The sequence below is a fragment of the Meleagris gallopavo genome, chromosome 1 (genome assembly GCF_000146605.3).
Source record: "Meleagris gallopavo isolate NT-WF06-2002-E0010 breed Aviagen turkey brand Nicholas breeding stock chromosome 1, Turkey_5.1, whole genome shotgun sequence".
NCBI lineage: Eukaryota > Metazoa > Chordata > Aves > Galliformes > Phasianidae > Meleagris > Meleagris gallopavo.
The window spans coordinates 81,427,988-81,442,802 of record NC_015011.2 but is presented as its reverse complement, the minus strand read 5'-3'; the positions used below and the strand labels follow the sequence as shown (position 1 = coordinate 81,442,802).

Genomic DNA, 14,815 nt, shown 5'->3' with positions numbered 1-14,815 from the left:
GTTTTTTGTTTTTTTAAACAAAATTTGCCAGAGGTAGGAGGACAAAGCTTGAGAAACAGACAAGCTGAACATGTATTTGCCACACACAAAAACTAGTGATTCAGAAGATAGGTGGTTTTATATGCACCTCTCACCGGTGCATATAAACACTTCAGGGCTATTACCACCTTTTATTTGACCATCTGGTCATGACTTTTCTCTGGAACTGTTCTTACAAAGGAAGTAAGCAACTTTTATATCCGCATTCATGCAAAATAAATCCAGCACTGTGGCAAAGACCTTGATTGTATCTCTCAGACATGATTGCAGCACCGATAGCAATGGGGAAGCTTTGTGCGAGAGGAAAGTCTAATGTCTCAGAGGTGTCTTTTTATTTTCTGAGTCTTTGTGGACATACTCATTCACACTGCGTGTACACAGTGCTCATGTGTGCTTTCATGCTGATACAGGCGGCAGTCCACACAGGGCATATATGTAAGTTCTACCAATCTTTGCTCCATGCATGCAGCTACAAAGGTGTAAAATGTGCTCAGTACCTCTACCCCTCTTGCTTATGAGGCTAAGATCGCAGAGGATCTTTATTCAGCTGGTATAGCAACTTGTGTTGACTCTAATACTGTGTCTTGTTCGTGTGTTCTGTTTCACATTTGCATGGAAACATTCTCTTTGTTTTTTGTTTGATTTTCTTTCTATGACGCTGATTTCTTTTGGGCTTTTAACAATGACTTTTGGATGGAGTCATGTACAATGACTTTTGTCTTTGTCTTTTCATGATCCACAAGCTGTGTGCTTAGATAACCTAAATGTTTGTATGGAAAAAGCTTGGACATAGTGTTCATGTCCTCTCTGTAAGTTATCGCTTTGGCCATTGAAAGGGTGACAGCCAGGCCACTGTGATGGCTCCTCTGTATTAGGTAGACAAGTAACATTTTCTTATGCAAGACAGGTAGCTGCACAGTCAGGATTGCCTTCAATATTCTTTTAAATTTTACTTTTATTTTTTCCTATGTGTCCATGAATTACCTTTTCCACAAATTGTCAGGACTGAATCATTTCTGAAATGTTAGCTCTTTTTATATTGACCAGCCTTATAACTGTTCATATGCCTATGTCTTCAGCTGACACATCCAAGGGGTCAGGTTTCTAATCTTTCACTGTTTCCTTGACAGTTACGGTGCTGTGAAGCCACTCAAAATGATGTCATATTTGGGACAGTTTTGTTTTATTTCAACTACCCACACTTAATATTTTCCTTAATAAGTTAATATGTGATGGGTGTTGTTCACAGTAAACGTTTATGTAGACAAACACTCAGAGGTGAAAGAAAGGTTATCTGTCATTCTTTAAGATTAGTTCCTTATATGTTATGACATACATAGCACACTTCCTCTGCTAGGCACTTTTGAGATTGAGAGAAGGCAAAATCCCAAGGCATAGGTAGTAAAATGACGTGAACAACTGTGAAGGGGATGGGACTTTTATGTTTTTATCCTGTTGAAGGAGAAACCAAACAACCCAAAGAATCAGCATGTATCTATATGTATAAATAAACTCCTGAAGAATTAGGTTAAGTACAGACAGAACACAAGGGAACAGCCCAAAGCTGCACTGGAGGAGGCTCAGACTGGACATTAGGAAAAATTTCTTTACCATGAGAGTGGCCCAACACTGAAACAAACTTTCTTGTGAGGTGGTTGATTCCCCATATTTGTCAGCATTCAAGGAACATTTGGGTAATGCACTTAGTGACATGCTTTAACTTTTGCTTAGCCATGAAGTTGGACTGGATAATCTTGGAAGGTCTCTTCTAACTGTACTACGCTATTCTATTCTAAATGCAAAGATTTATATGACCTAATTTATACTTGGTTATTCAGACCTTTGCCAAAGTCTTCCCCAGACTTGACCTTTCTGTGTTTCTTGTTCCCCTGCTTAGCGCTGGAATTCTGTGGCCTCTGCCAACACAATATGAAGACCAGTTCCTGAACATGTACCACACTATAAGAAATGGTCCTAATGAGCACCACCTTTAAGTTTTTAGTCAGATCATTACTATTAGTTTGTTAATAATATTGTTTAATATCACATTATCTTCTGGAATCTAAGTGAACGATCATTTCCAGGTCAACCACTTTTCCTTCTGTTTAACTGAGTTCTTGGAAAGTACTTTCCAACTTGCGAAATTAACACAGTTCACTGTATTTATCTTACTTACAAATTCCCTTAAATGTTTTTGCTTTTTAATTTGAGGATTAAGTATCCTTTGGGTGAATTCTTTTCCAAACCTAGACCCATCTCCTGCAAATTAGTCGGAGATGTAGCTGCAATATTGCCCTCCACTACATTACACAGTGCTGTAAAGTATTAGTTACTTCAGCAGTATAATACATAAATCAGAGTGTAATTCTGATAGGCTTTTTTTTTTCTGATAGAAGAGGAAAATCGGTGGGGCAGGATAGTAAACCATCCACTTCTAATTTTCATTAAATGATAGAAATAATGCTTAGTTTTCTGCTGTTTATTACTGCCGGAATTCATTAGCTACGGTTTCCAAGCACTGCTGAAAATGAAAAGTGCTGATTATTCAGTTTTCTGATACATAAATTATCAGCCCTACAAATGCTTGTTGTCTTAATTCAGTTATTTAGTATTCTTTGATACATTGTTACACTGAAGGTGTTTTAAATGATGAGTTTTTTCTGCTAAATGTCATTTCAAGAAAATGTGATGTGCGTCTTTTAAAATCAGATTATTTTACCAGAAAAGGAACTGACAAAAAGCCCTTTCTGTCAGGATGGCTTCTGCATGTCATCTCTATGAATGCCTCTGAAAACTGGAGAACAAAGTGTTTCTTCTGCCAGCTTAGCAAGGCCAAGTGCCTTAAAACTCTGAGTCATGTCATCAGTGTAGCTGACCTCATCTAAAAATGACTAAGCAAACCTATGCATTCAAACAGACTGTATGTTGGAGCTGAGGTGGTTGGGGTTTTTTTGGATAATGTTTACAATGCATACCAGAAAAGACAATCTTGTGCATGCATAATGGTGTACACTTTCATGTACATCCTATGGGAATATCAGTTTAACGATCTTTCAACTATGCATTTCCCACGTGGCCTATTGTGTTGGGCAGTTTCCCCAAAATGAGTTTGCATACTTCAAGACTGGAAAGAAAAAGGGAACAAAAGTAGTGCTTTCTGTTATGCCTTTCTGTCATAGTCACCCCAGAATTAGTCAGGTACCATTCTTTTGAAATGATAAGTCTCGTGAGTCAGCTTAAATCTGTTAAGTCATATGTAAGTACAATTTTAGGTTTATGATAAATCTGTAGAAGGGTTCTGATTTCCTCCTGTAACTTGTTTAATACAGCAAATGTTTTTTCTCCAGATGATAGATTAATTAGTAAAAAATATATTTGCTTGTCCTATTCTTACATGCATCTGCCTACTAAAATATAAATATCATAATGTTAAACTGCTTTCACTTTAGTGTCCTCTTTCATTACTAGTGTATAGGTAAGTGGCATTTACATAAACATAAGTGGTATACATTCTTTCTTGCTTTTCTTCTTTTGTCATGTATGTTGCTAGAATCATAACCTTTAGACTTCCTCTACTGAAGAAGGATATGTGTGCCAAAAATGGTTAAAAGTTTCTATTTCTATACTGACTGAAAACCTCTTCTTAAAGCGGAATAAGGAAGATGTTTTTTTCTCTGTAGAATAGAAACATATTACTAGGTTTTATCATATCTTATGACTCTGTTAGTATTCTCCTAAAGCTAGCTAAAACTCTGGCTGTCTGTTGTTGAGTTGAAAGGGAAAGGGAAAAAATGGTGAAGGAGCAAGGCATAACTGCAGGGCCTATCCAGTATGGATACCTAGCCCCAAAACTAATGTGGCCAGGTTCTGCTAGTCGTTAGCCATTAGCTCTGCTTGTCAGCCACATGGAGGTACAGTGCTACTGTATGTTTAATACTTGATGACAAGAGCTTATAAAGAGCAATATCATACATTTTCTTAATAGTTTCTGATAAAAACAGGATTTGCCTTTCCTTCTGTTTCAAGCTAAGAGACAGTCTAATGAGATATTAAGACTTTCTATTCATAACCACAAAATTAGCTTTATTTAAACACAGACTAAAAGATATATATACGCTCTGCAGTTAGTCTGCTAATAGTTATGGCACGTATGTCCTACCCACAGCCTGGCCACCCACTGTCTAGCCCATCCCACCCTGTCGCCTCCCCCTGCCCCACACCATCATGGCAACAGCTCTACCCCACTAAGCAGCCCAGCCCTGAATGTGCATCCATCATTCACAACAACCTCACTGCGCTGTGCAAGCAGCACTGTCTGGGCTGAAAGCAGGACATGGGGCACAGTGCACAGAGTTGTAATCAAATATTCAAGTCAAAATTTTGATCATATCTCTTTCCCAGACCTTTATAAGCCCTCTCTTACCGGAGAAAAATAACCATCACTTCACAACCACATCTTATTTGTGTCATCACTTTTTGGCAGTACATACATTTGTGAGCAACTATTTTCAAGGATGAAGCAATAGGACAGTAAAATTTCATCAAAAATCTGACAAACGTCTTGAGAAGTCATAAGAATTTCTACCACTGCTATTGAACCAGACTGATACATCAGTTTCACACACACACACACACAAAAGATCAAATATCCCACTAATTTTATGTGGGACTTTTTTGTTTTCATAAAAATATAAAAATAAAGTAAGTTTTGTTACTTATATACATTAACAATACTATATATTTTATATGCAGCCCTAGACAATTCCTCTTCCCTCAGTGCAGCCTGGACAAGCCAAAAATTTGAACATCCATGACCTATGGGTCAAATGGCACAAAGGCAGTTCTTGAATGAAAATTATCCTCATCCCTGTCCTGTTCTTTCTGATGAGCCATAGCTTTACTTTAGTGTGTAGGTATTGAAAGGATCTCCTGTTAATCAAGGGCAGCAGTTCATCACGCCATACCTTTTCTTTATAGTGAGCATTCCAAAAACCTTCTATCTCTAAAAATATTCTCTATTAGAATATAAACCAAGGAAGTGATAGGTTTTCAGATAACTTATAGTTGTTGGCTGCACTCATCAACAAAACACTCTCTATGCCTCGTACAAAATGGCTTCTTTCCACTAATGCTCTTTTCTAGTCCACCGGCTTTCAGTGACTTGTCAGGCTGCATGGATTTCACATAATTTCTTCTTGTCTTCTTTTTCCATCACTTCTATGTCTTCTTGTAGATTTGTTCCAACCAAATCCTTTGCAAGGTTCTGTCTCCCAGACTGTATTCTTTGCCTTTCTGTAGCCTGCCTGAGCCTGCACTCTTGGGTATGAGCTCAGCAACTCTGGAGGAGGACACAATCTCCCTCTCTCCAGGAATTTAATTAAACATAAAGGATGTATACTTTCTGTGTGAGCAAACTAAACAAAATTATTCCACTGCTAAAGAGGAAAGGTTCGATGCTGTAGGTATTAAAATTCAGACTGATCACTGCACTGTTGTTTCCTGGAATGGTGCTTTCATACTGTAAAATGGCAAATAGTCAGTTGCTGAAGTTTTCTCTGTGATGGCTGATTGGTTTAAGACCTGCAGTATCAGGGCACATATGCCATAGACATCAGCATTTAGCTATTTGAATGATTTGGAATCAAGCCAGTACATTGCATTGCTACTTCTCAAAAGGTGAAATCCCATGTTATAACTGAGCTGAGCTGGACTAATAGCTTACTCCAACTGAAAAAGTGAATAACCAGTTTAGCAAAGGCCTCTCTCTCTGTGGGTCTGCAGAGAAAAAGAAAACTGAAGAGGTGTGAGTTGTCACGCTTGTCTCCTTGCAGTGATAACGAAGAATGATAATTAAATGTCAGCTCTGCTAATGATTTCATTCTATCCAAGAGAGACTATACAAAGGATCACATATCTACACATTTATTGTAAACAACTTCTCATTTTCAGTCTCATTCACAAATGAGTGAACTCTGAAAAATGGCAATCATTTTTTTCTGTTTGTTGGAAGATGCAGAATGTGTTGTCAATCATTCTGATGTAGAAAGAAGGCAATTGAGATTCAGAGAGTTCTGTACAGCTCCAAGCTGAACTTTCCAAATTTGGTTATTGACACAAATCCCATGTCAGCAGATTTCACTTTGGAGCCTCCTCTGACAGGTTATGAGGTTGGAGATGGGGTTGAAGACCAGACTAAAGTCCGACAATTTGACTCTAGACTCTGAAGTTCACCTTATTAAAATTCAAATAACATTATGTCATCCTTTCAGTGTCTCCCCTTGACTCTTGCATAAATTTTAAGCAATATTTGAGGAAGTTCATGAACTCTATTCCAGTGTATCAAGTGCGCATTGCAATGCACTGACAAATTAAGGGTAATGGAACACTGGCACAGACTGCCCAGAGGTTGTGGGGTCTCCTTCTCTGGAGACATTCAAAACCCACTTGGATGCATTCCTGTGTGACTGATCTAGGTGTTCCTGCTCCAGCAGGAACTAGATGACTAGGTGATCTTTCAAGGTCCCTTCCAATCCCTGACATTCTGTGATTCTGTGAAATTCCAATTTGAAAATGGACATATCCTCACTCAGGAAAAAACACACTCAAAGAGGGAGTGGGTATTTGTGTTTCAGAAACGTACTGGTTACTGTTATCACGCTAAGATTACTGTAATTGAAAAAGAACTGGGGAAACAAATTGTCTTGTTTTTTAACATGGTTTATGTAGCCTGTTTGACAGCTCTGGTGGATAACTAGTTACACCAGTTCCTTTGCAGTATCACTTAGTCATTTCTCTTGTTTCTCAGAGTACTTCACATAGTAGAGGGAGAAATAAATATTTTAAAAACAGGAAAATTTGAATGTGAAACCACTAAAATTTTCAGAGGAATCACTGCAAAATCAAAGACAGCTAATCAGCTTGAAAACACTTCTGATTCCTTTCAAGTAGGAAAAATTTCCTGCCTCTTACTCTTCGCAGTAGGTAAAACCTTTTCTTACCCCCAGAATGACTCAAGTTTCATGACAGCCTCGGTAGAAATTCAGGTGCTAAAGAGTTTTTTACACTGTAAGGAGATTACTTTAATTTCTCAGGCACAATTCTATTTGTGTATTTGTATCTTCATTTCTTGCTGTCACAATCTGCAACGTGTTTTGGAGCATCCCACCTCCCACCTTTCCCCCTCTCTGTGATAGTGACACATTAAATTTAGACATATAAAGAACTGAAACAGTGATAAACCACAATTAAATGACTAACTGTATCTTGGAATGAATACGTTATATTAGTCATAGCAAGTTATGATCAAAAAGGCAGTACCAGACGCTTGGAAGAGGCCAAGTACAATAGGTTGAGGTCTACATCTATTTTCCTCTTCTACCATCACAGGGTGCCTGTGAACACTTAGAAAGTCTTGTCTGGAATGAAGTGAAAGATAAACAAATGGCAGGTCTTTGTACTAGGATATAAATTGCTAAATTACTGTCAGAACTTTCTATATGGCAGCTTCGTGACTTTGTCAGTGTATCCAGAACAACACAGGACAGACGGAGTGCAGACTGAAAACCTGCCCTGCATTCTGGGTAAGCAGTTAGTAGTTTGAATGCTGTAAGTCTTGCAGTAGAAATACATGAACCAGCTGGCTTGAACTGATATCAATTCACATCAGAAATTCAGCTACAATTGCAGCTTTTTCAGTGTCAACACATCTATAGATAGGCGGCACTTGACACAATAAAAGACTGAAGTCTTTATTGTTAAGTTCCTTCAAACCCTCTTTATCCATCTTTGTCATTATTCCTTGAATGTATCCTTTTCCCATTTCATTCTATTTAAGCCTTTTTCCTGTCTTCAAAAATTTCATTCTTATGCCCAAATTGTTCTATTGTTCTTGCAGCACATTTCTACCACAATTACTGTGTCAGTTGCAGCATGTATCTCTTTCCTGCTCTTACCAAATTTAGTGGCTAATTTAAAACAGAGACAGAAAGTTATGCTGTTTCACTGTGAACTCTGCTTTTACAGTATGAATTGTCTGCAGCATGGCTGGATTTTTTTTTAGATTGCAAACTTTAATATCAGAGAGTGATTGTATATCTTGCAGAAAGACAAGTACACAGACAGAACTTAATAAAGAATCAAAGGTTTCAGTTTTCACATTCCAGACAGAATATAACTTTGCAGTTGCCAAATCTTGGTTCTTAAAGTCTCTGTGATTTCCTCACGCTCTTTAGCTTTCTTCAGCATCCTTTCGAACAGTCATTCAAGACAGCTGATTTTGTAGGCAAAAGAAAGATTTAAAACCTCACCTCATTGGGAAAGAGGTTTGATACAGTGTCCTCTCAAAAATCCTAAATTAAGCTGATGAAAAGAGGAACAGTTGGAGGGACGTATGATGGATAAATAATTGTTTCCAGGAGAGAAAGCAAAAGATAGTGTTGAAAGGAAGTGTCACACTGAAGGTAGCTTGCTAATAATGTTTTTCAGCAGAAAAGTTTTTTACTAATTCTGTGTAGCATTTCTAATAATTGCAATGGCATTTGTATCTGGAGTTTGTGAGGAAATTTGTTGAAAGCAGAAAGTATATTGTGTTATAGAAACACCTCAGAAGAATAACTGGGTAATATTCATGATGGAATAGTAGATATGCACTGAAATCTGTCGTCTCAAAATGTAATAACAATTTTAAAAGTGCAACAAATATAGGCTGAAAATTGGAATAGAGTATCTTGCCTCAATCTGGATTAAAAGCAGCCTTTCAACGTGTTTAGGGTTCTTTTCCATTCTCTTTTTTTGGTGCTCAAATTGTTTGTTTCACGATGCAGTGCCTGTAAAAAAGGGCAATTTGGTGCAGTGGTTTAGGGATCTTTTCTGAGGCTGTTTCTACTCTTATGTAAGAGAGCTATGTCTCAATATCAACATGCCTTTGTAGAAAAAAAGGATCAGTATATCAGTATGCTTCTTTAATGGAGGAGTTGGTGTTGAAGTGATGTGTTGGCATCATCCAGCCTGCAGAATTAGCACCTTTGCCCAAATCTTCCAACATCAATAAATCTTCACTGAACTTAAGCTGTCATGTTTTATACAACTATGGCTATTATCTTTAAACTTGCTATAGCAACTTATGTATGCAGATTCAATAGATCTTTATCTTTGCAGAATATGAGCTGGAAAGGATAAGAGGAAAAGAGCTTTTACACTGGAAGCCAAAGTGGTTTGGGTATTATTTCTTTCATAATGGATACTATTTGTAATAATCTGTAAATGCCCTCTGGACCCTTCTTACTACAGAAACAGATATAGAGTGTTTAATATTCTGTTCTGCATGCTGAACTTGACTTTCTACTCTCTTCTTCACCAGGAGAAGAATACAAAAAGTTTTACTGCTTATGCTTAAGAGGAATTTTCCTGTTATTCCAAACAAAAATAGAGCACTGACAGCAAATGATGGGTTGTATGTCCTTTTTCCTTTTTTTTTTTTCTTTGCAAAGAGCAGATAAGGAGCTGCTGTGAAAACAGGCTTACAGCTTCATCTTTATAGGTTAAAATCTCAGTCATATGTTGCTTAGTATTCAGCTTCAGCTTTTCTTTCCTAGCATTTTCTTGCTTAGGAAAAAATAAAGCAGCATAAGAAGAATCTCTATGCTTTATTTTTTTTTGAATGATTGTACTGCTGTGTATAAAATATATTACCTATGAGCTTTAAGTAGCCTGTACATCTGTAAGTTCATTACCAAAATAAATATACTTGTAGAGATGGAATATGTGGTCAACTTGCAAAACTGAACTTCTCTATTTCTGTAGTTGTGAAAGTAGACACCTTCAAATGGTGTTTGGACCATAGCAAAGTAAATTGTTATGTCACATGAAAAAACGCTTTGAAGATTGTGTTAAGGCAATTTAGATACCTTCTGATAATTTTTTTTTTCTTAATTTAGTAATACAGAGTTCTGTTTTAAGCATCTTGGTAAGAAAAAATTATTAGGATAGTTTAGGTTTTTATTGTAAAAGAAGTCAAAGTGATTCCAGCACATAGAAACAAGGGAACAGCAGAGCAATTTTGAAACAGAGACAAATGTAGATTTACCAGGATACTTTTTTAGCCTATGATTTTATTTCCGGAGCAGTAAAGTAGAATAGGAGGCAACAAGGATGAGGAACACACCAAGTCGGTGGAAGTAACAAGGCAATAAAACACTATCATATTAGCAAAGAAGAATCAAAAAGTTTTGTTGAAGAGAGAAGCTAAGTGAAAACTAAAAGCAGTTGCATTCAAGAATTTGTATAGGTGACCTTGTACTCTAGATAGGTTGGTCTGACATTATATTTCAATTTTATTCACCTCATACACTCTAATTCCAGCACCAATGCAATTGGTTTCACTTCTTTGCTAATGTTAGAATTGAACTAACCATAGAGAACCACATCACATTCCTTAGAATGGACTTATTGCAGCTTCCTCTGAAGCACTAGCTCATATCTATTGTCACATGGTAGTATTGAAGATGTAGGACTTGTATAAGTCAACACTGCTTATGTTACTCCAATAAAGAGTTTAGTTGTGCCAATCTCTCGTAGAAAAACTTGCCCTCCCTTATCTTTTCCTTTGGAGTATGTATGCATACAGCCACTCCAGGTGCCCTGTTTGTTCTTTTAAACCAGGAAAAGTCTTCAAAGTTTGCCAGCAAGATTTTAATTCTGAGTCACTTCCACTGCTTCTGCTATGAGGATTCTCAAGAAGAGTCATACAGATTGTGCACCAGCAGCTTCAGCAGCATATTGTTCAGCCCCACTCAGGTGCAGGTTTTGACATGACAGTCATGAAGTGGCTTTGCTGAGCTGCCCTTTTTCTTATTTGTAGAAACTGACCAAAGCCACATGAGGCAGCATGCTAAGGAAATGTTAAGGAAAGTACGAATGCAGATAAGGTCTGGTTATGCACAACAATTTTTGCATGACATTATTTCACTTGGAGTATCTTGCTTCGGTCTTCAGAAAGGGAGCACAATTCCCTCTGAGCTTCACACAGCATTCCAATTCTCTGCATAGAGTACACACACCTGATTATCTTAATACTTTTGGCCTGGGATCTCTAAGTGAAAAATGTCGTCACTACAACTTGCTTAGCACTGTCACACTAATATTGAAGTGCCCAGCTCTCTCAAAACTATAGACTGTCTCTGATGCTATCATAATCTGTATTCATAGGACATTTCTTCAGCATTCTTCTGAGATAATTTCATTTCTGATAGCTGTTTGGTTTTTGTTTTACCTGCAGTGTGCCTATTGTGTGCCACAGAATTAAATAGTTTGTGAAGTATTTTGAGTTTTTCCAAGTAGCGGCACTGAGGTTAGCATTCCAGATCCCTTGTTTGATCTACCAAATGCATTACCGAGTGGTGTTTCCTCACTGCCAGCAATGACTGCATATACTTTGCTTAAAAATATCTTCAAGCAGCTACTCTTGCTTTCTGGCCAAGTTAATAAAATAACTCATTACCATGCAGCTTAATTCTACTTGTCCGTAAGAGTGATGGGCACATGCATATTATATGTTATTCAGAGATGTCTCCAGCTGACAGTTTAGGTTTCTGGAACTGCTGCTCAAATTCCTAATTCACTGGCCGAATCTCAGGACTACTGTTTGCTGTCTGGAAGAGCACAAACTCTGCAAATGCAAATAAACAGTTTCTGGAAGACATTAACTGCTGTAGCTAGAATATATTAAACTTAAGTTGATGACACTGATAGAAAGGGTTAGGAGTGTCACTGTGTTTGGCACCAAAGCCCTACCCATGCTTGATTGCAGTTATTCCTATTAACCTTAGAGTAAAATTCCAGAAGCGGATCCCTACTGTCAGCATACCAGTGATCTTCCACCACTTCTCAGAAAGATGCAAGAGATCCCTGCCATATTTCACTGTGCCTACTACCTCTCCTCAGCAGAAATCCTTATAAGAAGAAAATACCTGCACACATTTCCCTTTTTTCCACCCTGATGCCTCATCATTTACAGAGACCAGTTCGACTCACCCTCTGTTCTTCTGAGCTTGATGATAGTGAGCAGCATGAAGAGACACACAGCCTTTCCAGCAACCTCCATATCAGCTCCTGCTTTCATGGCTCAGGCAGCTCCGTCACTCCATTTCTCTTGCTGCCAGCCTAGCTGTGGTCATGGAGAGTGTTTCTTGTCTGCCCACGCATCCTCAGCAGCCTGTGCTGGTGTTTTCTCTTCCCTCTCCCTACTCCTCTCCTGACCGCCTGACTCCTCAATGCTGGAGAGGTTCCTCTTTCTGACTTTTCTGAGCACTAGGCTTCCTGTGCTGAGTGCCTAGGCGAACACTGAGGAAACATACTAAGCAGCTCTGCCTTCCGTTCATTGGCTCTCCTCAGGAGGCTGATGAGCAAAGATAAACCCTGCAGCGGATCTCAGATGGGGTAAAAATGGAGGAGGTTATTCAAGCCTGAGTTTAATATCAAAAAGAAAATCTTTGTCTTGGGGAAAAGACAAAGATTCTTTGTGGTAAGAATAGTACTTAGTAAGTACTAGTAAGAAAATTTTTTGTCCTCTTTATCACCTCTACTACCACTAGTCTAAATGTCTGGCACTTCTTTGACACTGCATTATAGAAAATTCTTCCTCCTGTCTTAAGGATTTCTCCTTTTCTGTTAAAACAACAAGGCTTTCAAGACCGTGGGAGGAGAAACTGAGTGAGAAGAAAGAAAGAAATACTATTTTACATACTTTTCAACAGAAATTGTACCAACTGTAACTGACCCACATCTTTCAATGAAAACTGTTTGGTATTTTTTCAGAATAGTATTTTTTCTTTTGATAACACTGTTCCTGTTTCTTCACCTCCTCACTGATTTAGTCACTTCAGATTCAGAGCCCTTTTTTTCCCTTAAGCCACAACACTTCCCTGGCATCTGCGGGCCAGCAGTAGAGAGGGTTTCAGCTGCCAAAAATTACAAGTCACAGTAATTATCACTGAGGACAGAGTCAAAAACAGCAAAGGGAGAAAACAGATCAAAGTCAGCAAGAAACTGAGGTTTTCAGGAACTAGGACTGCACAGCACTTTTGGACATCAACATCTTTTGTGAATAAGTAAAAACAAAACAAAACAAAACAAAACAAAAATAATGACTATATAAAGAAATTCAGACAAGGCAGAAATTTGTTTTTCGTGGTCCTAGTGTCTTACTATTGACTACAAGTTTGTTTGGCAACGAGTTCTATAGATTTTTCCCACTTGATTCTTAAATTCAGTTTAACATTCTGTTATTTCTCTGGAGTATTCTGAGGTTTTCACTATGCTGAGGTTTTCACTATTAATAATAACACCCTGGTTTATTTTTGACTGTTCAACACTGATCTAGAAATGTGATTAAATAACACATAGCTGTATTCTAGACAAGGGCTGGGAGAGGAAGAGGACTCATTTATTTAAGTCAAGATTAAGATATAAGGTGGGAGAAGGAATTAGGCAACATACAAGCAGTACGAGGCCTTAAATGTGAAATATCACAGCGATCAAACTTGATGCAAAGGCCAAGTGAAACTGAAGTGGTGTAAATGTGGAAGCTGGACTGGGCTCTGAGCAACGTAGTCTAGCTGTAGACGTCCCTGTTCATTGCAGGAAAGTTGGACTATATGACCTTTAAAGGTCCCTTCCAACTCAAACAGTGTTATGATTCTATATTTGGCAAACTGGATGCTTGCTGCATGAAGAGAAATAGTTGAAGAATGAAAGATGTATTGGGTTAGATGAGATTTTAGAAGAGAGGAAACTACCTTGTTAATAATGAAAATCCTAGTTTAAATTATCACAGTTAAAGATTTCTGCCATTCATACAGGAATTCTTTTGGACCAGAAATTAGCTGAATTCTTTTGCTAGGCAAGTATCATTTAAGATGCCATTAGAAAGCCTTGTGAACAAATTTCTGCTTCAAGCCTGGGTGTTCAGGAACAAGTGGGGCATCATAGGAGAAGATAGGACAGAAATTTGTGGATGACAGAGGCTGGAAGTTAAAGTCACACTGCCTTTTTTTACCCTTGTGAAAATACTGCTGCAGGCAACAGAATATAGGATATGAGATGGCAAAGTCTGTAGGGAGATGTTATTGAAAACATCATTTTATGATAGGAAGTAATGGATCTGTAATTTCTTCTTCCTGTCCTCTCAGTTACAGATTGGAAGCCAGGATTCCATGACGAGGAATCAATCCCAAGAAAGGCCAGAGTGGGACAGAGGATGACCTAGTTGGAAAATAATGCATGGAAGTGGGGGAGAGGTATCAGGTATTGCTGGCTGCATTGGTTGGAAATATCATTGTATTTGATGGAAAGGAAGAGAAAGAGAAGGAAAAACTGATTGTAATAGCTGAGGCTGAAGCCTAAGACGTAAAGACACTTACAGCGAATGCACATTTCTACACAGCAGCAGAGGCTCATTTGTTTAAGGTGCCATGAGGAGCCACTGCAGTCTTCCTTGAGTCTGAACATTCCCTGTCTTCTGTGTACAGACCATAAAGACTTGGGCTTTGCTTGTGGTTTTCAGTGTGGGTTATTGCAGAACCATTTTATGTTAATTATCATAATGTTATCAGATATTATTTGACAAAGGCACTGTCTGTGATCTGCTCTGTTTGAAGTGGTTTTACTCAGCCTTAAAGTCCTTGCTGACAGCAGATTCCACACCAATCACTTGTTCAATAAGAAATGGAGACGTGTAAAGCTGGATTATGACTATCAAGATACAGACAGAAACAGAATT

General features: G+C 38.1%; 1 protein-coding gene and 1 long non-coding RNA gene across 3 annotated transcripts in view; one reads left to right on the top strand and one right to left on the bottom strand.

The window, feature by feature from the left end:
- The window catches only part of LOC100539126 (cell surface glycoprotein CD200 receptor 1-A-like), a 21,250-nt gene extending 8,838 nt beyond the window's left edge, over positions 1-12,412 (bottom strand). Inside the window, exon 1 of one of the 2 annotated variants that reach the window (XM_031556130.1) lies at positions 12,070-12,412. In XM_031556130.1, coding sequence (XP_031411990.1) covers positions 12,070-12,157 — 88 coding nt within the window. In that variant the 5' untranslated portion in view covers positions 12,158-12,412. The remainder of the gene's footprint in view (positions 1-12,069) is intronic. The other variant, XM_010719568.3, reaches the window with a different exon arrangement.
- Positions 1-14,560, top strand: part of LOC109369433 — a 47,207-nt gene extending 32,647 nt beyond the window's left edge. Inside the window, exon 3 of the long non-coding RNA XR_002118463.2 lies at positions 14,226-14,560. This is a non-coding gene — a long non-coding RNA (uncharacterized LOC109369433). The remainder of the gene's footprint in view (positions 1-14,225) is intronic.
- Positions 14,561-14,815: the final 255 nt, after the last annotated feature.